Source organism: Eptatretus burgeri, chromosome 4, assembly GCF_056783735.1.
Source record: "Eptatretus burgeri isolate ZD-2024b chromosome 4, Ebu_testis_v1, whole genome shotgun sequence".
Classification (NCBI taxonomy): domain Eukaryota; kingdom Metazoa; phylum Chordata; class Myxini; order Myxiniformes; family Myxinidae; genus Eptatretus; species Eptatretus burgeri.
Window position 1 is genome coordinate 53,908,673 of NC_140964.1, and position 23,548 is coordinate 53,932,220.

Below are 23,548 nucleotides of genomic sequence, written 5' to 3' on the forward strand. Positions count from 1 at the left end.
TTCCAGCACTCCCATCCATCTCAGTGTCATCATCACCATCTCTCTCAGGACAGTGTTGGAGGCCTTCTTCAGGTCCACAAATCCCAATGCAATCTCACCTTGCATCTCTAACCTCTTCTCCAGCAGCTGCCTCAGCATGAACATCTCAACCATCATCCAGTTACCCTTTCTAAACCCCTGCTGCTCTTCTCCCACCTCCATTTCCACACTCTTCCTTGTCCTCTCATCCAGAATCCTCTCCAGTACCTTCATTATATGACTTAGGAGCATCATGACCCTGTACTTCCCTGGATCCTGAAAATTACTCTTCCCTTCCATATTGGCACAATTAACCCTGTCCTCCACTACTCCGAAATTGAACCCTATCTCATAAGTATATTGAAAAGGCTCTTTATCAAATGAATCCGACTTCTACTGCAATTATCATCTCTGTGCATGCCTAATCAATATCTGGTGATATTCTCTTCTTCATACTCTTAAATGCTGTGCACATTTCCTCCTCTGTGATCTCCACCAACTCCACTTTCCCCTCTATATAACAAGGTAACTCCAGCTCGCCATTGCTTCTTTCCCAGTTCAACAGCTCTTTGAAAGATTCTTCCCAAACCTTCAATACTGCCCCCCCCCACTCTGTCACGAGTCTCCTGCCACCATTCTTAATCACCAGCAAGCCGCCCCTCCCACGTTCATGTCCTGACTATTCTCATTCCTGTCACAAGCCAATTCACATATCTTCCTCCCACCACCCTCTTCCAACTTGTTGTACACCTTCTCTTCCACATCATTCCTCACCTTATCCACAACTCTCCTTGCTGCTTTCTTCTTCAGTCCAAACAGGTGCAGCAACCCCACATCCGGCTGTCCACCCCCCCCCAATCTTTGATCATATCTGTACTCTTCCAAACATCCTTTTCACCAACTGCCTTCGCTACCTCCTCCGTCCAACATAACTGGTTTCTCTCCCTCGACAGTGCATCCTTTCCTGAAGTCCTTCCACACAAAACCTCGACAATTCCCCTAAACGCCTCTCCATACTTCTTACACTCCTCCTCCAAACCTTCTGCTTCTTTGCTAAGTTGCTCAGACCGAGCACTCAACCTCTCCGATGACGTTTCCCCAACAATTCCCCCACATAATAATCTTTTGGCCCTAGCTCTTAACCTCCCTTCATTTTTTAATCCATACCACAAATACCACAGGTTGTCATGTCAGGTCAGGTATGGGAGCATGTGCCAGAGCAGCGCGTCACTGTGTCCACTTTCCGCTGGTACTCCGGGGGCCTCAGTCTGACAATCCCCCAGGCAGATGCCTGGCTTATCCCCATCTCCTTGAGATGACGATCAACCTGCTGCAACTATGAGGCACGTGGTCGGCCCATTGGCCTCCTCCACTCACGAGACTCCCTCGCTGAGAGAATCTGGTGAGCAGGATCAGCGTTAGGAAATTGAGCCACATGTCCATACAGCCGCAGCTGACGCTCACAGACTATGCAGGTAACAAATCTCATTTGAGTCTCTCTCAGCAACCGCTCGTTGGACACAAAGTCCGATCAGCGATAGCCAAGGATTCTCCGAAGAGACCTGGTACCAAAGGAATTAAGTGTCCATCTCAGATCCTTGGTCAGAGTCCAAGTGTCGCATCCATAGAGAAAGACTGGAAGCACCAAGGGCCTGAAGACTCGGACTTTCATCCTCTGGCACAGGAACTGGCAGCGCCACACCCCATTATCCAGTGAATCCTGACTCCCCAGGCCCGACCAGACATCTATTGACCTCTGACTCACAGCCAGCAGAGACAGGAATATCACTGCCAAGGTAAGTGAATCTCTCCACCACCTCAACATCCTCACCACAAATAGACACAGACAGGACAGCGGCATCCAACATATCATTGAAAGCCAGGATCTTCGTTTTCACCCAGGAAATCCGTAGTCCCAGCGGCTCCGACACCTCATTCAGCACCTCGAGGGCCCCCAAAAGGATATCTAAAGTCTGCGCAAAGATGACTGCATCATCTGCAAAATCAAGGTCAGAGATCTTGACATTCCCAAACGATGCACCGCAGCTTGATCTCTCCGACTTCCTCCCTAGAAGCCAGTCCATACAAGTACTAAAAAGTGTGGGGGCCAGTACACACCCCTGACGAACTCCAGTAACAACTGGAAATAAGTCAGAGATGGTACCACCACACTTCACAGCACTCTCAGTACCAGAGTAGAGTTCAGACATCAGATCGATCAGTTTGGTGGCACCCCACGAAGACCAAGAATCCTACAGAGGTCATCCCGATTCACTGAATCGAACGCTTTACAGAGATAAACATTGGCTGCAAGCAACCCCTGCCGAAACTCCCATCTGCGTTCAGTGAGGACCCGAAGACCAAGGACACGGTCAATCGTTGACCTCTTTGATGTAAAGCCTGACTGCTCTGGGCGCTGGTGCTCAAGCAGATAGTGGCGAACCCTATCAAGAATTATCCGAGCAAAGACCTTGCCTGGCACTGAGAGCAGCGTCGCCCCTCGGTAGTTGTTGCAGTCTTGGAAATCACCCTTCCCTTTCCAGAGAGGGACAACGAGGCCTATCTTCCAATCAGTTGTGATGATGCCTGTGTTCCAGGCAGAGCACAGAACTGCATGCAACAACACGAGTGCAGCATTTCCACCAGCCTTGAGACGTTCAGCATGGATTCCACAAATCCCTGAAGCTTTACCCCATTTCAACCAGTTCACCGCAGTCTGTGTTTCCAAAAGTGAAGGTGGACCACAGTTTATTGGAGGGTCAGCAACAGGGATTGTAACACCCCTGACATCCAACTCGACAGCTGGTGGATCAGCCTGGTACAACCGCTCAAGTAACCGGCCCAGCGGGCCATCACTTCAGACTCCTCTGTCAAGAGCCTACCACCCTCTGCTCTTACTGCAGTACACCGAGGGATGGGCTTGGATGAACACAATGTGCAAATTCCCTTGTAAGCAGGACGACAATCCCTTGACCACAGGTGATGCTCAACCCCCTCACAGATTCCTCGCACATAGGCCTCCTTGTCCACCCTTAGCGCACGTACCGTTTTACGCCTCAGCTCCCTGAACAGCTCAGCTCTGACATTCAGCCTGGCCCTGCGACTCTGGTCAATGGTATCCAGTGTCCCTTGGGAGACAAAATTCTTCTTTGCCCAAAGGTGAGTCTCAAGACATTCACCGGAAACGTTAAGGACGGTGTTCTTGAAGGCACTCCACAACTCTTCAGGACCTCCCAAAGCACCCAGACCCCCCCAAATCTACACTCAGTTTGTTCGCAAACTCCTCAGCTACCCTCTCATCCTTGAGCTTGCCAACATCCAGTCTTGGCTGGGATAGTACCATTTTCCTGGATTTAAGGTGCAACTTCAGAGTTGCTACAACAGGGGTTCCCAACCTGTGGTACATTCAGACTTTCTCAGTGGTACACTGCAGCGTGCTTTTTTTAACGCAGTTTTTATTTTACTTCTCTCTCATGCAGCTTGTGCACAATCATTAAATTTATATCGAAAGCGGCTGTACACTGACAGCTGTTTGTTATCAGCCATTGTGCACAAGTCTTATTATTTGTTTTGTCTCTACACACCACACTGTCATCATTGCTTATGCCTGGCTTATTGTTACCATTATCGTTCACCAGCATCATGTCAATGCGAAAATATTTGGAGAGTTATCTCGTTAGGCTTTACTTCCATCCAAAAAGGTGAATTAGAAGCTCCACAGTGTGTGATTTGTGGAAAAGTTCTCGGCAATCAATCTATGAAGCCAAGTCTATTGAAGCGCCATTTTGATTCTGTTCATCCTGAACACAGTGACGAGGACCATGAATTTTTTCGTCGGAAGGAAAATGCCATGAAAAGAGCACGCTTCGACGGCAGCGGCAGTTTTCAACAGCAGTCCACGGCAGCCGTAAAGGCATCCTACTTAATTGCACTGCGAATTGCAGAACAGAAGAAAACCTCACACCGTTGGTGAAAGCCTCATCCTTCCCGCCACAAAGGATATCGTACGTTTCATGCTGGGAGAACAAAGCGCCAAGAAGCTCAATTCTCTTTTGTTGTCAAACAAAACAGTTCAGAGGTGCATTGAAGAAATGTCAACCAATATTCGTGACCAGGTGGTGGCAGAAATCAAGGCATCTCCATGCGGATTTTCTATGCAATTGGATGAGTCAACTGACGTAGCAAATTGTGCCCAACTGTTAGCGTTCGTTCGGTACGTGCATAAAGCCAAGCTCAAGGATGAAATAGTATTTTTCCGCCCGCTTAAAACCACAACGAAAGCAAAGGACATTTTCGAAGAGGTGTCTTCCGTCTTTAGGCCCGGTCACACCTTGACGTTTTAGCCAGCGATGGCAACGTATTAAAATGTATGTAAAACGCTGGCTTACGTTGAACTTTTGATGTGTTTTTTTTAAAGATTCGGAGGTATTCATAGCGACTTGGTCTTATGTATAACGCATTGGTAATGGACACAGAACGTTTCGTTGTGCTATAGATAACTTATACCAACGAATGCTGAACCTTTTGTTGGCCTAAACAACCGATGCCCAACGATAGTCTAACTTAGGCATAGCGCGCTGCACGCATCGCCGACGATGTCGTGACGTAGCCTATTAAAAGGCTGACGCACAACGATTTGAATCATAACTGCCGTAGAAATGGAAGTGTCAACATCGCGGTCACACCTTGGCGATCTTGCCAGCGTATGCCGACCTAAGAAAAATGTGTCTAAAACGTTGGGGCACGTCAAATACGGTATGAGTAAGTTTGGTATACGTGAGTACAATGCTAAAGTACGCTATCATACGTCGTAGTAAGTAGAGTACGTCAAGAAATTTTAAACATGTTCAAAATTTTACGACGTACTCGGCGTATGACACACGTTCCGCATGCGATGGGGATAAGTTGTACACACGATATGCGGACGCTTACACACGTCCACAAACGCTACTTATAAGCTACTCATAAGTCGAAACACGTCGCGGTAATGTCTTTTTTATGCGAAACTTATTTCTAACTTATGTTTGACGTGCTTTGAACCAATTCTTTAAGTAGTCCCAACACACATCGACGTATGTAGACGTATTCCAATGACGTCTTCCGGTCGACAAAAAAAAAAGAAATTAACGTGTTTCTAGCTTACAACTGCCATATAAAGACGCGTTCCCAACGGTTTTGGGAATTGGTATATAAAAATGCTGCTCATAAAAGGGGAACCCAACAGTGTTTGAGTCCTTTTTGAGTCGATGTCCATGTCAGCAGTAACAGTATCAGTATCAGTATCAGTATCAGTATCAGTATTAGGATTAGTAGTAGTTTGTTCATGTTGGCAGTAGTAGGTGAGTGTGAGGGGGAGGGTGTGGGTTATGATGGATCGTCCTTGCGTTTAACGATTTAATGATTTAAATGATAAACTCAACGATTTAAATGGCTGCATCTCCACTATTGAAAGTAGACGCTTGCGCTCAACAATTGGATTTTTTTTACACTCAACAACTTTTAAACGGTACCACTCAGCTATTTTCATTGTTTACAATGAACGATTTAAATTGCTGTCACTCGCCTTTGTTTTTTGACGCTGGGGTTTGGAAATTTGAAGCGTTTCTTCTGAACGTGTTAAAACGCTCAAACTCGACTATTTTAAATAGACGCTGCCGATGGACAATTGGAATCATAGCCAAGCTAGACATCGAAGTGTGAACATCCTCGTCATGCCGAAGAAAAGTTTGAAGAATGCTGCAAATAAGTGTCCTGGCCGTGGCCGTGGACGCTGACGCAAGGACGATCCATTATACCGACGTCTTTCAGCCTATGAGTAACTTAAAAGTAACGTCTGTCGACGTGTGGCAACGATCGCGTAACGTGCCAACAACATGTTAATCATAGGTTAGAAATAAGTTTTGGGTACGCGAAACATTACCTCGGCGTGTCTCAACTTATGATTAACTTACAAGTAGCATGTGTTGACATCTGTCAACGATCGCAGACCGTGCATACAACTTGTGGCCAGCGTAGCGGAAAGTGTGAGTCATACGCCGGCATACGTCGTGAAATTTCAAGCATGAAAAACTTTGAGGACAACCAAAAAGTACAACGTTTAAAGCCAACATACAACGACGTATGGCAGTGTTTTTCAGCGTGCTCTCAATGTTATCAAAACTTACCCATAACGTATTCACGTGTGCCAGCGTTTTAGAAAAAAAATTCAAAAATCGGCATACGTTGGCTAAAACGTCAAGGTGTGACCGGGCCTTTTGATCAAGTTGGGCTGTCATGGGTTGATCTGAAAGGCTGTACTGCAGATGGTGCTCCAGCTATGTTGGGGTGCAGATCAGGTTTCCAAACGCTTGTGAAGGCAGTTGCTCCTGAAGTGCGCGGCCTACACTGTACGATCCACCGCCACGCACTCACAGCCAAGGCGCTCCCCAAGCCATTGACTGACGTTCTCTCAATCATGATCAAAATTGTGAACCATGTGAAATCCCAGGCTCTCAATTCGCGACTTTTCAAGAAACTTTGCGAGGATTTCGACTCCGACCATAAAGTTCTCTTATTCCACACTGAGGTGAGATGGTTATCCCATGGAAATATGGCGGAGCGCGTGTTTGAACTGAGAGCTTCGCTTCACGAATTCTTCGAAAACTATGGAAAACCAAAGACTGTCGATTTCGTCGCTGCTTTGAACGACCCCGACTGGGCATTGCACCTAGCTTATTTGGTCGACACTTTCTCTCCGTTAAACGCCCTGAACAAGTCTCTTCAGGAGACTGGCGTGACTATCATTGACTTCATAGACAAGGTCAAGGGATTTCAGGAAAAACTCCGTCTGTGGAAGACGAATGTCGAAGCGGGAGTGGTGGTCATGTTTTCTTGCACGGCCGATATTCTTCAGAAGCATGAAAAGAATCCCCCAAGGGAGTTCATACAACTGGTAAAAGTTCACCTCGCTTATTTGGATGAGGAATTAAATTCCTATTTTCTGGATCTCAAGGAACTGGATCTGAAAATGATTCGCAACCCATTTCGCATGAATGCATTGGATTTGCCACCTGGAACAGGACTGCAGGAAAGCTTGATTGATCTCCAGAACAACTCCACAGCCTGAGATCAGTTTGACGAGATGAATCTTGCGGACTTCTGGTGTGGAATGTTGGGGTCTTACCCTAAGCTAGCTGTCCTGGCTGTTCATTCGCTCATAGTATTCCCATCTACATGGCTGTGTGAAGCTGGGTTCTCGTCGGTCGTTATTCTGAAAACAAAACAAAGATCCCTACTGGATGTTGAATATGATGTTCGGTGCGCTTTATCCAAAACAAAGCCTGACGTAGACCTGCTTGTGAGCAAGAAGCAGGCTCAACCATCCCATTGACTGTACATTTTACACAATCAAATAGGTACTTACTGTATCATTCTTTTGTTCAGATCAGATTGCTCAATGTCATAGTTGTGAATTGTTAGTATTGTTTAACTCCCCATTGTCGTATCTGTATCGCAAATAAACACTATTTTAGGTGAATTTTGGTACAGCAGTACTCGGTGGGACCACAAACATGTGAAAAGGTACCCCAATAAAAAGGTTGGGAACCGCTCTGTTACAACAATCCAGTGGTCAGTATAGAGGAACTGAGCACTCCGGTAGACCCTGCAGGTCTGGATCATCCTCCAGCGACCATAAACGAGGAAATAGTCAATCTCGTTTGCCACACCACCAGCGTTGGAATACCAAGTCGAGCGATGAGCTTGTGGGCGCTGAAACCATGAACCAGCCACCCTAAGTCCATGACTTCTTGCAAAGTCAAGGAACTTAGTGCTATTCTGGTTCATAGTTCCTGACCCATGGGTACCAACACATGTCTCATACCTATCCCTTTCAGTTCCAGTCGATGCATTGAAATCCACCGAGACTAGAAGTGTATCTCGTCTGGGGCACTGATTAACCACAGACTCGAGCGTGGCGTAGAATGTGTCCTTCACGGTGAGATCACTCACCTCAGTCGGAGCATAAACAGAGATCAGGGAAATGACACCCAAGGAGTGACGAATCCTTCGTCTCATAATGCCCTTGTTGACCGGTGTTACCTCATTTATCATTGGAGTCAGCTTATTGGATACAGCTATCGCAACTCCTTGGGAATGGTAACCATCAGAGCGATAACCACCTACACCAATAGTAGGTGTAACCGCCCACCATGATCTCGCCGTAATCCGGTCTCCGAACCTCAGAGAGAGAGCTGCAATACCGATGTCCAAACACTTGAGCTCAGATGATAACAGAGACAGGTGATCATCCTCTCTTAGGGATAGGACATTCTAGGCACCCACCCGAAGGAACCGCCTCAGGTTAACCCAAGGAGACCGCCGTCTGGTGGACGACACCTCAGCACCACTCCGACACACTCTCCCGCAATCTGACCTGGGAATGTTACCCCATGGTTTCCCTCCTGTCATCAAAGATTGAGGGTCCCGAAGGCTTTGCCCCAATCCCGTCATCCAGTGAGCTGTCCTGCGAAGGGAAGCTGCACAGGAGGTACTCCCACGGAGTGGGTTTTCAGATTTCTTTGCGTTTTTGTGTTTTGCGGCATGAAGGGTTTTACGGTGGCCAGAGTGCAAATCCTGCCACTAACCTCCTAATAAGAAGTAACTGACCTGCAGGAGGACGTCCGCAGACATAGTTGGGCACTAGATATGGATGGCCGTTGGCTCGAAAGGAGCTCCTCCACCTTTTGATGGTAACAATGCACAGGTTGTGCTAGGTGGTAACATGCTCTCCCACCACTGCCAACCCTTAACCCTCCACAACTGTCGCTTCCTTACCACTACCAAATGTAATTCTATTCTATGTTGTCCACTCCGATAGGTAATCTTGTGGCTTTCCTGCTTTTGAAAGAATGAACCAGCTATGGCCATCCCATTCCTTGCCACCAGCTCCTGACCCTCTCTATTCCTCGTTTCCCAACCAAATTTACCAAAACATTCTTCTTCACCTGGCTATGCTACTCCAACATGTGCATTAATGTCACCCGCAATGCACAGTATTGCCTCCAGCTCGACCATTCCCACCATCCTCTCCAGTGCGTCCCTGAATCCCCACTTCTCCACCCATATACTGACATAACACACACCATTTCCCTCTGTATCACCACCCATGCAATAACTATCTCTTTCTCCCCTCTTTTCACTTTGACCATCTGTTTGCTGATCTCTTTCAATTCTATTATTTCCACACCAGTATTCCTTCAAACCCTACCCACGTGCAACAACTTGTATCCTCCTACCAACCTCCTCACCCCTCTCAGTTCCATCTCGTCTTCTGCACACACAACACTTCCAACCTTCTTCTCTGCATCCTTTCCACCACCTTGACTCCTCCCCTCCCACCTCCCCCCCCAATGATCCCACATTCAAACTACCTAGCCTAACCTCGCTTCTGAACCGCCACCCACCTGGCAGAGCCAGTACCATCTTGATCAGTTTGGGATGCTCGATTCATCAATCAATAATGACAGTTTGTAATCACCCTCCTTCTCCTGAATGTTATTAAAGCGACTCTGCCTTCTTCTTGATGATGAACTGGCAAAAGAAATGTTGGAGTTGTTGAGATCAGATCCACATGGCAAGCAAATGTTCTGTATCCTCCCATACCTTCCTTCGTCGTTCTGTTATCTGCTTAGATGATAACGGTGTCGCACGTTTTGCACTTTCACGAATTACGATGGCATTGTTATAGATGGTACGCACCGTAGTCGGAGGCAAGCTTAATAACCTAGCAACATCAACTGCATGTTCATCAACATCCATTCAACGAATAACATCAAGTTTCACTTCTAAAGAAACACTCGTATGCAGCGTCTTAACCACAGATACATTCTTGTAACTTAAAACATGCTGAGGAGGCATGATACTTATCAATCACAAATATATTTCACGATAAACTTCACAAACCACGACGATATTGGGAAACAGTCTGCATGCCACGAGAGTTGAACAAAGACAATAGATGGTATAGTGAAGCTGTGTATTAATGCTCGCATTTTCATCCTAGATATACCTACGTTACATTAAATTACTAAAAATACTGCACTCAACACTAATATGCAGCAGTAAACTTTAACACAAATTATACAGGATACAATAAGACACAGCACGCTCCAAAAAAAATTAAAATACTCTACATTCAGTTCCTTTAGAAAGTATTCACACCCCTTGATTTTTGTCACATTTTGTTGTGTTAAAGTTTGAATTTTAAATGGATTGAATTAAAAAAAAAATTGGCACCGTTCGACACAAAATACCCCATAATGACAAAGTGATAACATGTTTTTAGAAATATTTACAAATGAAAAATGAAATACAGAAATATCTTGAGTCAATAAATATTCAACCCTTTTGCTCTGACACTCCAAATTGAGCTCAGGTGCATCCAATTTCCTTTAATCATTCTTGAGATGTCTCCACAACTTGATTGGAATCCACCTGTGGCCAATTCAATTGATTGGACATGACTTGGAAAGAAGCACACCTTGTTATATAAGGTCCCACAGTTGACAGTGCATGTCAGAGCAGAAACTCCACCATGAAGTCCAAGAAACTGTCCATAGAACTCCAAGATATAATTGTGAGGAGGTATAGATCTGGGGAAAGGTATAAAACAATTTCTGGTGTTGAAATTTCCCAAGAACACAGTGAGCTCCAACATTAGGAAATGGAAAGAATATGGAACTACCCACTCTTCCTTGAGCTGGCCATCCGACTAAACTGAGCAACTGGGCAAGAAGGACCTTGGTCGGAGAGGTGACCAAGAACCCAATGACCACTCTGACAGAAATACAGACTTCCAAGGCTGAGTTTGGAGAACCTACCGGAAGGCCAACATTTTCTGCAGCAATTCACAAATCTAGGTGTTATGGGAGAGTGTCCAGACCCACTCGAGAGAAAAATGCACATGACAGCGTGTGTGGAGTTTGCAAAAAGACACATGAAAGACTGAGAGCATAAGGCAAACGATTCTGTGATCTGATGAGATGAAAAATGAACTCTTTGGCCTGAATGCAAAGCGCTCTGTCTGGCGGAACCAAGCACAGCTCATCACCCATCTAACACCATCCCGAGCTTGAAGCATGGTGTTGGCAGCATCTTGCTAAGAGGATGCTTTTCAGCAGCAGGGACTGTGAGACTCGTCATGGTGGAGGGACCAATGAATGGAACGAAATACAGGCAAATCCTTGAGGAGAACCTGCTTCAGGGTGCAAGAGACCGAAAACTGCGGTGTAGATTTACATTTCAACAGGACAATGACCCAAAGCATTCAGCCAAGGCAACAATGGAATGGCTTCAGAACAAGAATGTGAAAGTCCTTGAGTGGCCCGACCAAAGCCTCGACTTGAATCCCACTGAGAATCTGTGGAAAGACTTGAAGATTGCTGTTCACCAACACTCCCCATCCAAATTGATAGAGCATGAGCAAATCTACAAGGAAGAATGGGAGAAAATCCCAGCTCCAGATATACAAAGCTAATACAGACATACCCAAGAAGACTCGAAGCTGTAATCGCTGCCAAAGGCGCTTCTACAAAGTCTTGACTCAGGGGCTGAATACTTATGTAAATTAGATATTTCTGTATTTCATTTTCAATAGAATTGTAAAAATTTGTAAAAACATGCTTTCACTTTGTCATTGTGGGATATTTTGTTTCGAGTGGTGACAAAATTTTAAAAAATTTAATCCATTTTAAATTCAGGCTGAAACACAACAAAATGTGGCAAAACTCAAGGGGTGTGAATACTTTCTGAAGGCACTGTAAATAATATATTGTATTCTCCCATACAGTACATTTATTTATGCACGGCACAAGGTAGTTCCTGTACAGGGTAGGTGGAGGCGAAGGCTGAAGTGATGGATGCGAGAAAGGACGGATGCTGTCAGCGACGTCAGTGTGGGCTGAGGAAACGCAAACCAGGTAGTGGTATTAATAATGTGACGATGTATTTGGGGAACGACGTAAAAGCGGGAGACATAAGTAGGGATATTACTGTACGTGCATGGCAAACCCAAACAAGTATTGCAAATGAGCAAACTCAAACCTGGCGCTTTGCATCGAAATGTGCTGTATCTTCTCTGATTGCTGTGTATTTCTACTGGATAAATTGAACCAGTATTCCTCATCTACCATGCAATTTGCTGCAAGTCTGGGTTATTGAATGAGGACAGATCAGTAACCCAGCAATGATCTTTTTTTTTCTCTTAATTTCAGTTCAGTAATTGTTTGATGAATGCTAAAGTGGAATAAATTCCTGCCAGCTGTTTTATGTACATTTGCTTTCTAAGATTTGTTTACTGAGGTTCTTTTTGTTCCATGAATTTTCTTTCAATGTCGTTAAAGTTGATTATCCACGAGGCTCTATTCATTGCTTGACCTCGAGTAAGCACTTTGACTGGTTTTATGAGAAAGCAAAAAATCTGAATGTTACCTGCAATAATCGCAAACAGGTGAGCCGCTGCTGTCTCGTATCAGTACGGACCATGAGACGCAGAAGTGCAACAGCATGTTCGGGCCGTGACAGCCTCTCCAAGCTCTCCAGCGACAGCTCTAGCTCCTCATCCAACTGTGGACCCCACCGAGTGGAGGCGAATAAAGCAAGATAAGCATAAAGATAGAGTGAGAGTGCATTAGTCACACAATTATATGAGAGACTTAAGGCAAATACACAATAAAAAGATGAAAGCAGGTGTAGAATAGTTCAGCGTTTCAATGTGCATTCTAAAATGGGATTATTAAGCATCTCCATCACAATTCAATGACAAAAATGGTAATAGGCAATGGAAAGAACATCATGTCATTGAAATGTCGAAATACAATGAATGAAAGTCTTTCAATCCGGTGAAAAGGCATCACTAAATAGAAGCCTGTGATGGGACAGAATAAAAGTCTCCATCTCCATGCCCCTTTCCACGTCCATAATGCTTCAATCTACCTCTTTTAAAATGTGATAACAAGATGTGTAGTTATTAGCTTCTTGGATAAACAAATTATAGTGCAATCCTGGTTAAGGTAAGCATTGATCAAGGTGAATGGCTATGCTTCAGTCTTTTTCAGTCTTAAATACCATTCCGTCATTGATAGAAAGGCATGGAGTCCACTACCAAAACACTCATTCATTACTGAGACTATTTTTCCAAAAAGGTGCACTTATCTTCACACTCTCACTTTGTCCTTCCATAAAGGACGAGCTAGCAAACTGCTGAATATATTTCAGTCATCAGCATCTGGGTTATGGAGAGCATTTGTGCCTCAACATCCCGTATAACCAATGGTGGGGAAATAATATCTAGACGCTGACTTCCAAAGCCACCCACCACCTCACAATGCTCAGTTAGGCTTAGTCCTTCCACTTCCATCCTCAACTTTTGTACAGTGCAACGGGCCTTCATCCGTAGTGTCATGGAATTTGGGTTCACAATATGGGCAAGTGCTGTTGCTCCCCCATTTCAGCCGAACAACTTAAGGCAATGTCATTAGCATCTCTCAAGGTGTGCTTCTTGCTAACCGCAGGCAGGTTGGTGGCCTTGCAGCATTTCATTGCCTCTATTCCTGTCTTGCTCTTCCTGGTCTCTCATAACTGTCCAATGCTGCCCTTCTTGGTCACATGTGTTCAACCAGAAAGAAACCCTTATCTTGTTAGCCTAAGTCTAAAGTTTGGCACTTGCCTACTGCACATTCATTCATTAATCTCTCTTTTTGCTTGCCCGTGGAATTATTTTCCTGAGACTGTCGTCTCGCACTCTGCCCTCCAGGACTGTATGTCTGCTGCTCAACAATACACCTCACTGTCTCCTGCATTACCACCTCTGAGTTTACTCCATTTACTGAAACATGTCTCCCTTTCACCTGCAACTCCTCTCCTCATGCTGTGGTGCATTGATGTGTTATCTTCATGTTTCCCCTTTGCCAAACTTTGTGTCTGTTAACACTTTGCCCCTTGTTGTTCTGCTCTTCCTTGAGCCTTGACACCTGCCTGAAAAAAGAAAAAAAACCTGGCATAATCTCAATATGCTGCAACAGCAAGATTTAGTTACTACATGTCTCATATAATACAAATATTAACATTACATCAGCATCCAGTCCTGAAACTATTTTTAAAAACATCAATTTTAAAAAGCAACTTTGTTGCAACATGTTTGGATTACATTTAATTGAATCAAGGTGGCATGTCATGTGTAGTTGTTTTGAACGTTGACTGATGCAGTTGGCATACATCGCATTTGCAATTTGTCTTCAGAGTTGGCATCAAAAAAACAGAAGTCCCAAATGAAAAAGTCACAATAGATATACAGCCAAAGTTTTTACCGACTCCTTCTTCCGAACACGGTCCTTGTCTTTAATTCGTTGACCCTTGCCTACAGCCGAACGCACACTGGTACGATTGTCCCCACCAAGGTAACCACGACAAGTCGCTGCACCACAGTAGCATTTCTGGGCCTCCTTTCTGTGGGGTCCAGGAAAGGGGGAAAAAACAAACTCAAAAACAATTTGAAAATTTTGTACAAATCTCCTAAACATTCATCATGATTTTCCTCTATTATCTCAAGTTTAGATCAAATTTACAACTATGGAGAGCCTTGGACTCGATACACTAAATGTGCCAACCCATACAACTATGGCTTGGCACATTCAGTGTTCCTAAATTAACTGATGGCTAATGATGCACGGAACCCATGCTCAAATTCTATCTACCCTCCTTGTTTGCGGTTGAGTACTCATGTATTTTGCCTGTGTGCAATATACATACAAGCTCCTCGATGAGCCTAAGATCAATAGAAATATATAAATACATTAAAAAAAATTCAACTCCAACATTATTTCAGGAGCATCATATGAAAATGTATATACAGGGTGATGCAGAAAGACTGAAGCTCTGCAAAGTTTTAACACTACATATCACTTGTGTTAATGCATATAATTGATGTTTGTCTTTCTTTTCAGATTCGGGTTTAAGATTGTGAGTATGTGGATCATTGGACAGCTGGGGCATAATATGACAATCTACCCAAAGTATACTATGTGACATGAACTGCAGTGTCGCAGGAAGGATAGTTAATGTCGTCAATTAGCTCATTATCCGAACACTTCTTGAAACTAGGATGGCACTCTTCGATGTCACGAAATCGACAGATATTCCTCTATTCACAATATTACATCATTATACAGTCAGACGCTGCTATTCGTGGATTCGCTATTCGCAGACCCCATGTATTCGCAGGTCATAAAGTGTGACCACCTTAGACATTCACATTTCGCATATTGTTTTTTTTTTTTTTTTTTTTTTTTTTTTTTTACACTTCAGGACTGGTGTCCTATATTCACCTGGGAAATTGGAAATCAACCAACAGCACAACATTACATTAAAAGTTGCAAAAAAATGGATCCCCTTAACTCTAGCCTAGCTACAGCCAAATTAGCTAACTATACTTCCAATCATCAGCAAGGTCATGGAATCCATCATCACAGTTGACATAAAATCATTCCTTTTCTCCAACAGCCTCATTTCAGATTATCAATTCCGATTAAGACCTGACCACTCTACCTTGGAGATGCTGCTTTGACTCTCGCAATAATTGTGGAGGCCCTCAAATATAAGTCGTGAGATCACAGCCGTCTCTCTAGACACATCACGACCTTTTGATAAAGTCTGGCATCCTGCCTTGCTCTCCGAACGGTCTGCTGATTGAAGCTAAGGCCAACTCTGCTCTTGGATTACCATACTGACTTCCTCCAATCTCGTAGACAACGTGTGGCTCTCAACAGAACCCTTTCATCTCCTCTCCCTGTCAAAGCTAGAGTACCCCAAGGACTTCTAGGCCACATATTATTCCAAATCCCCTCAAATCCCCTCCAAAGCGGGCGTAACCCCTCAGCCCCTTGAGGCAAACCAATTTCAAGATGGTGGCCATATTGAAAATCGCAGCATGCCCATTTTGGAAAGGAACCTTCCTTTACTCAACCCCATTATACCTCGCCAGAATAAAATCAATGTGTGAAGCCGTTCTCAAGTTATTGTCAGGAAACTAAATTCAAGATGGCTGCCCTAGCCGCCATATTGGATATCGGATTGCGCTGTATATCAAAAGGAACCTTCCTCTACCCAGCCCCAACACACACTGCAAAAATGGATTTAATCGGACAATGTGTTCTCCTCGAAATCAACGGAAACCATTTTCAAGATGGCTGCCATGGAGGCCACATTGAAAATCGCAGTGCGCCCATTTTCGAAAGGAACCTTCCTCTACTCAACCCCAACATACTCTGCAAAAATGGATTGAATCGGACAAGGCGTTCTCCTTGAAATCAACGGAAACCAATTTCAAGATGGCTGCCATGGAGGCCACATTGAAAATCGCAGCGTGCCCATTTTCGAAAGATACCTTCCACTACTCAACCCCAACACACCCTGCAAAAATGGATTTAATCGGACAAGTCGTTCTCGAAATCGATGGAAACCAATTTCAAGATGGCTGCCATGGAGGCCACATTGAAAATCGCAGCGCGCCCATTTTCGAAAGGAATCTTCCTCTACTCAACCCCAACATACCCTGCGAAAATGGATTTAATCGGACAAGGCATTCTCCTCGAAATTGACGGAAACCAAAAGTTGACAGACGGACGGACGCCCGGACGCCCGCCCGGACAACGCCTATGACGACAATACCCCTTAGCCAATTTGGGCTGAGGGGTAAAAAGGAGTCACCAACAAGCAAACAAAGAAGCAGAGTTGTCTACCACCATGGCTAACCTCAAACCATCTTCAGAGGTGGCTGCTCCTTATACTACCCTTGAGGTTGAAGCTGCTCTGAAAGGTACCAAGGCTGCGGAAGCAACAAGACATGATAAGATATTCCCTGAGGTCCTGAAGAATCTAGAAACAAAAAATTATTTATGGCTAGCCACCTTTTCACAACTGTTCACACATCAGGCACCATTCTTCAAATATGCAGAGAAGCTAGGGTAATCAACATCTTCAAACCAGGAAACCCAGCTGATGATCATTCAAGCGACTGGGCATTCCTCTTCATTACACATCATATAAGCCATTTTAATGGCTACTACTAACCCACACATCTCCGTTGGCTGAGCCGTACCTCCTACCTGCCAAGATACAAGCATCAAGAACATTAAATATCAGCAACATTCAAAACTAGTACGAGTGTAATCTCAAATGGCCAAAATAATTGTTACATTTGATATACTCGAACACCTGCTCCCTTGTGTTTAGAATTGGCAGTTTCCCCACCTGCAATACCCCCTCCCTCCACTGGGGTCAATGGTACAAACACTTGCACTATTCAACATGTACAGGCAAAAATCGCAAGTCATCTCTCCACATTCGTGGATGGGGAGCGGGGGTGGGGGGGGCAGGAATGGGGGTTTATTTACTGCCCATGACATGACCCTGTATAACCCAAGCACCAATGCAAAATTTAGTGGAGGACGGCCAAGCCTTTTTGGATTCCATAAGGAAGAGACATGTAGACATTGCCTTATTTTATATAGTAGGATAGAATGTATCTAGAAGGAGTACAGATTTATTTATAAACAAAAACAAGACAAAACAAAGCAGAATAAATAGTGGAGCATAGATAAGTCATTTTAGACAAAAGGATCAGTAGAAAGGAAAGTATACGTACCCATATCGCTGAAATTGGTAGTCAAAGGTGAGCTCTGTGCCAACAAGAATGGTATCTTTGGTGAAAAAACCCACACGAAGCTGCCCATTTACTGTCCACTGTTTAACAAAAAAAGATAAAAAGAAAACAAAAAAATAAAAAGAGGAGGAATTAAAATTGCTGCAATTACCAATCCACATATCACAACAATCTCTGCCACTCTGCATTATCGTTGGACGAACTTTCAGTACCTTTTGAGTTTCACAGTTAGGCTCACAACTGTGGTTCATGAATCTCGAGCAATTCCCTTTCAACGTAGCATCAATGATCTGTGGCAAGAAAAAGCAGAATGACCTTGTTTAACCAAGAATGACAAACAGATTTAATGATGAGCAACTGAGGTTTCTTCCTCTATTACATACAACTACTGACTTTTTGCAAAATGGGACTGATGTGTGGAGGGGTTACTTGTCCACAATTTATCTGATGAAAATTTCACCACTGGAATCACAGATGATGATTCATGTTGCCGAAAGACACTCGGTACGCTCGCCAACTGAAATATTAAATCTTAAGTCCAACTGATCTTTTCCGGCCTACCTTCAAGGAAAACATTTCAAATACTATTTTTTATTTCAGGAATGGAATGAAGGTACAGTATCTTAGGAAACTTTGCATACACCTTGTGTACAGCCCAAGCACATTGTTTCATTGTGATCATCAACAGCTCTTGTTTGTCAGAAAAATACGATGTCTTACTTTCACACTCCGATGGAACTTTATGCACGCATTTGAATGGCAGTGTTACAGCAAGTCACCGATTTACGTCGTGCATGCATTCACATAAACTGCGAAGTAATATGAAACGACGTTATTTGGATACAATTTTCCCATATACATCGTGTTATAATGGGGGGAGGGGAGGGTGCAATGGCAGGGAAAAATTATTGGTCACTCTAATTTAACCTAACCTTCACTTAAGTACATATTAAACAAACTTAAATACACTTCACCACAGAGCGAAACACATGAGACTGGGAGATAAAGTATCGAGACATCTACTGAGTGCTTGCCATGTCATCGGTTCTCCACTCGCGGGCAACGTGTAGACTGGCAGACAGCACACTACTGTGTTAAAAATTTTTGCAAAGTGCACTAAAAATTTTAGGCGTTACATCGGATTAGCATGACTTAAAGAAACTATCGTCCCACAATGTGTAAACGATGCTCTATCGAAAAGACGCAAATCTGCAACTTATTGTGTAGATATAACTTTAAAACAAATGTCATATTACATGTGTCACACTAAATTAATACACCACTTTAGGGTAATATGGCAACCAAAGAATGAATTTACAAATTACCTTTTCCACCAAGTTTCATTTTGTTGCAAGTGTCTACTTTAATACCCCCAAAATAAAAATATGGATCATATGATGGTGGAGGAAAAGGGGTAGGGGTGCGGTTGGAGATCGGTATATGGAGGATATGTTTTTTTTGTAATCTGTCATCGAGGTGAAACCTCAATAAATTTCTGTAAAACATCAACACCACCTCCTTTGATCAGTCAACTACACCCCTGCAACTGCAACTTAAAATCTTACTTGCTTTTCCCATTGCTTGCAGGTACTGCACTGATTGCTTAGGCCAAAGTCACATTTGCTCTACGGCGAGGATACGGCGGCCGTACGCCTTCTGAATTGACAGAAACATACGGCAGCTGCAGAGTTTCTGAGGTGGCCTCAGGGTGGCCCAACGCCATATGGCTATATTTTACAGGCCGTAAGGTCGCCATGGAATTATAACGCGGAGTTATAACTTTTTCATTTCTATGTTCGCCGTAGCAATTCGACAAGCCCAAAAAAAAAACTGGTAAAATTTTTTTTAAAAAATTTAACCCATTCGTTACCGTCCGTCTGGCTGCACGTTCGCCTTAGGGCCCCCCTGCGGTCGCCTTGCGGGCACCTTGCGTCTGCTTTGAAAATTCTATGGCCGCCGCAGGAACGCCCTAAGGTCACCGTGCGACATCAAATCAAAGACCGTACGGCAACCCCACGTTTTCGGTCTCCACAATTTATGAATACGCCGTGCAGCTCCCCGAAAAATAAAAACATATGTGACTGCTACATTGTGTGACCGTGGAAACACTGCGGCCGCCGTATAATTGCTAGTGGCCGTAGATTTTGGAGACCCCACGGCCGCCGTGGTAAATGTGACCTCGGCCTTAAGCTTCCTATATCTACAATGATCCTGAGATCCTTCTGCTGCATTGCATGCTACAAAACTGCCCCTTGCATTATGTAGTCCCTATTTCTATTATTCTTGCCCTTGTCCAATGTCTTGCATTTCCTACTATCACAATGAAGCTGCCATTTCTCTCCCCATGCTATGAAAACATAGGATCCCCTCAATCCAATAACAGTTGTCTTTGCCATATATCCTTCCTCCACGTTTGATATCATCTGCAAATTTCGAAAGTACACTCTTAACCTGGATGTCCAAAGCTTTGATAAATTACAAACAATATTGGTTATATACTGATTGCTAAGGTTCCCGCTTACTTGTCATTTCCCAGACTGACATTCTATCCTTGATACTTGTTTGTTTCCTTGATCCTTGATACCACACTTGTTTCCCATCCCTAAGCCTGTTCTCAATCAACTTATGCCACTCGAGCAACAAATCTACAAGACCTAATGTTAACCAACTAATTTTGAACAGATTGTGAAAAAAAAAAATGTTATGGCCAATGTTTTGTTTGGGATGTCATCATTGATTAACATGAATATATGATGGACAAGCATGATAGAGAGTTGTGTTAAACTCATGCACATCACAAAGTGCCTCTTAATATCCCCAAACAGCTGCACAGAGTGACCAGCTGATATTTGTTCACAATGACTTTTTTATACAAATACTCAACTGGTCAAAAGTTCTAGAACAGAGGTTAAAAAAAAGGTTTAGGTTACCAAAAACTGAAAAAGAATGTAAGTTTCAGAGTTGTTAAAAATTTGCCCTTTTCAGGGAACAAGTAATGGGTGAGCAACTTCAGCTATTCTGCAGCAATGGAAGTAAATTAAGCCTTGAAAGTTGATGCAAATAATTCCTACAGGTGTCCCAACTTTTGTTAATTAGTTACAAACCCTTTGTCTGTATAAAAGAAGTGTTGGAACAGACTGTGTTGCTACACCCTCTGAAGCATTATTTGGACAATATTGCACTGCAGGAAGTAGTATATTGCTATCATAATGGCGAGAAAAAGACAATTAACAAAGGAAGACAGACAGACCATTATAACCCAAAAAAATGTAGGTCTTTCCTTCAGAGAAATTGCAAAGAAGCCAAGGTGTCAGTGAGTAGAGTTTCCTACACCATCAAAAGGCACTTGGAAACTGGAGGAAACTCTGACAAGAAGAGGTCTGGCAGACCCAAAGCCACAACACAATCAGAAGAGAAGTTTCTGAGAGTCAACAGCTTGTGTGATAGGCGGCTCCACAGGACAGCAGCTTCAAGCACAGCTTAACACTGGCCAAAGTAAGAAAGTCTCAGTTTCAACTGTGAAGAGGTTTTGAGCTGCAGGTTTGACAGGTCGAGTGGCAGTAAGAAAGCCATTGCTAAGATGGCAAAATAAGAAAAAGAGGCTTGCCTACAACCTACAAGTGCAACACATTTGTGGGAACTTCTGCAACAGTGTTGGGAAGAACTTTCCGAACAATATTTGATTTCCATTGTGGAAAGAATGCCACGAGTATGTTCGGCTGTTATATCTGCAAAAGGTGGCTACTTTGATGAGTCAAAAATTTCGATTAAATTTTGTTCACCAAAACGATTCCATTATTTCTTTTTTATCTGCAATTGTTTATTTGTTCTCTGCTTTAATTTCAGAGTACATTGCAACATTAAACTGCATAAATTTCAGTAACAAGCTCAAATGAGCCAAGATCCTCGTCCTCTTAATGACGATGTCATAAAAATGAATATGACGTCATTGTCATGTATCAGGTTTGCGATAAATTATCTGTGCTAATGCCCGGCTTGATTCCCGCAAACAAAATTCAAACAGCTTGCCTAGTTTCGGAGATAATGGTATAGGCGATTTCCATTAGCGGCGATATTATGACGTCAACTTTTTTACTTGGAAGAATTTCCAAAATCGGAGATGGTTACTGCTTGCGCATGAGCTTTCTGCATATACATGGCAAGTTTCACGAAGGTCCGATGAAAACTGTGGGTTGTGAAACAAAAAATATCAAACAATAGGAATGGCGTCATTAAAATTGATATGACGTCATAGTGATGCATCATATGTGCGATAATTCATCTCTGCTAATGCCCTGTTCGATTCCCGCAAACAGAATTCAAAAAGATTGCCTAGTTTTGGAGATATTTTTTTAGGCGATTTCCATTAGCGGAGATATTTTGACATCATAATTTTTTTTTCTCATAGGAATTTTCAAAACCGGGGATGGTTACTGTCTGCACAGTATATTTTTACATCTATATGCCAAGTTTCAGGACGTTTCCATGAAAACTCTAGGCTGTGAAACAAAAAAGTCCACAAGAAGAAGATGAAGAACAACGTGAGTAAGACTTAGAGATCCTCCACGAGGATCTAAAAACTGGAAAATGGGGGTGTTCTAAAACTTTTGACCAGTGGAGTATGTCAGTCCCCAAATGCTCATCATAGGGCTCTTGGCAGGATGGCCTCGAGGAATGCACACTCGCCTCAAAGCTGTCCAGCCTGAGTTTGATTTCCAACCCAGCTGTAAACTGTCATCCTGACATTTTGCAGGCAAAGTTATTCATAATGTGTGTTCCATCCCTCGGATGGATGTTAAACTGGGAATCCCATCTGCCAGCATTATATCGTGGGTGTTAAAGATCGCACGGCGTCCGCAAAGAGTAGGCAGGTAATTGCCGGCACCCTGGCCAAATTACAAATCCTGCTATATGCTACAAGGGACACTGCATCAGCGGGACAGCTGCACTCCCAGCAACGATGCAACCTCCGTATTAAATTAATGATGCAAAAGGAAAGCAAACAAATATTATACGAATTAACTGCTTAATGGGTATGCACAACCCGTGTTACAGGAACAAGCAATGGCCAAAGCAGTCAAACCTCATCGTTCTTCAACGCCATGAAATAGAAATGGACATTCTTCTGCCGAGCGTAGTCTTTTGCACGCGTTTTGAACTCCTTGTAATCCAGAACTTCACCACAGTACTCCAAAACAAAGGTACCTCTGCAGGTAATATGGGTAAGAAGTGTCTGTGAAAATATAAGGCAATATACACAGTTCTCAAAGCACATCAGTAAAAGCATCATGTGGAGCCATTAACAATGCCCCCCACTTGCCCCTCCCCAACCCCTCCAAAAAAAATCAGCTTGATCTATGATGAATCAGAATTTGATAACAGCATCGTACGCTGAGAGATCTTCTGCTGTATGCAGTCCCCAGCCTTTATGCTGTGTTTTGAAGACTTCCACTTTGGCATATTCCCGTTTTTGGAAGCGGTGGTTTGTGCAGAATTCGCCAGTCGGGCATCGTGAGGAGCTAAGAACAGAGAAGAATCAACTTCCACTGGTAAATATGTCACTCTCAAACACAATAGGAAACAACCACAAATGTATGCGATCCATGAACACACCACTCAATCATCAAAATTCGGTTGAGGCAATCATCACCGCAAGCTGGAATGCCCTGCTCTTTGTCCTCCTCAGAAACGCAGCACTCACACCTCATTTTCTTTATATCTCGATGAGACTTAGACCTCTTCCTGTACAGGAAAACAAAATTATTTCAAATCTGCTTTTTCTGTGTGCGCAACCACACAATTACAAATTAAGCATTTTCACAATATCAAATT

General features: G+C 43.5%; 1 protein-coding gene across 7 annotated transcripts in view; it reads right to left on the minus strand.

Annotated features, from left to right (window-relative positions):
* The window catches only part of LOC147028078 (uncharacterized), a 149,726-nt gene that overhangs the window by 57,976 nt on the left and 68,202 nt on the right, over positions 1–23,548 (minus strand). For all 7 annotated transcript variants that reach the window (XM_085878094.1, XM_085878101.1, XM_085878099.1 and 4 more), the window contains 7 exons: positions 23,330–23,458; positions 23,107–23,235; positions 22,800–22,923; positions 17,929–18,006; positions 17,699–17,796; positions 14,364–14,502; positions 12,487–12,621 (listed from right to left, as the gene is read on the minus strand). In XM_085878094.1, coding sequence (XP_085734220.1) covers positions 12,487–12,621; positions 14,364–14,502; positions 17,699–17,796; positions 17,929–18,006; positions 22,800–22,923; positions 23,107–23,235; positions 23,330–23,458 — 832 coding nt within the window. The remainder of the gene's footprint in view (positions 1–12,486; positions 12,622–14,363; positions 14,503–17,698; positions 17,797–17,928; positions 18,007–22,799; positions 22,924–23,106; positions 23,236–23,329; positions 23,459–23,548) is intronic.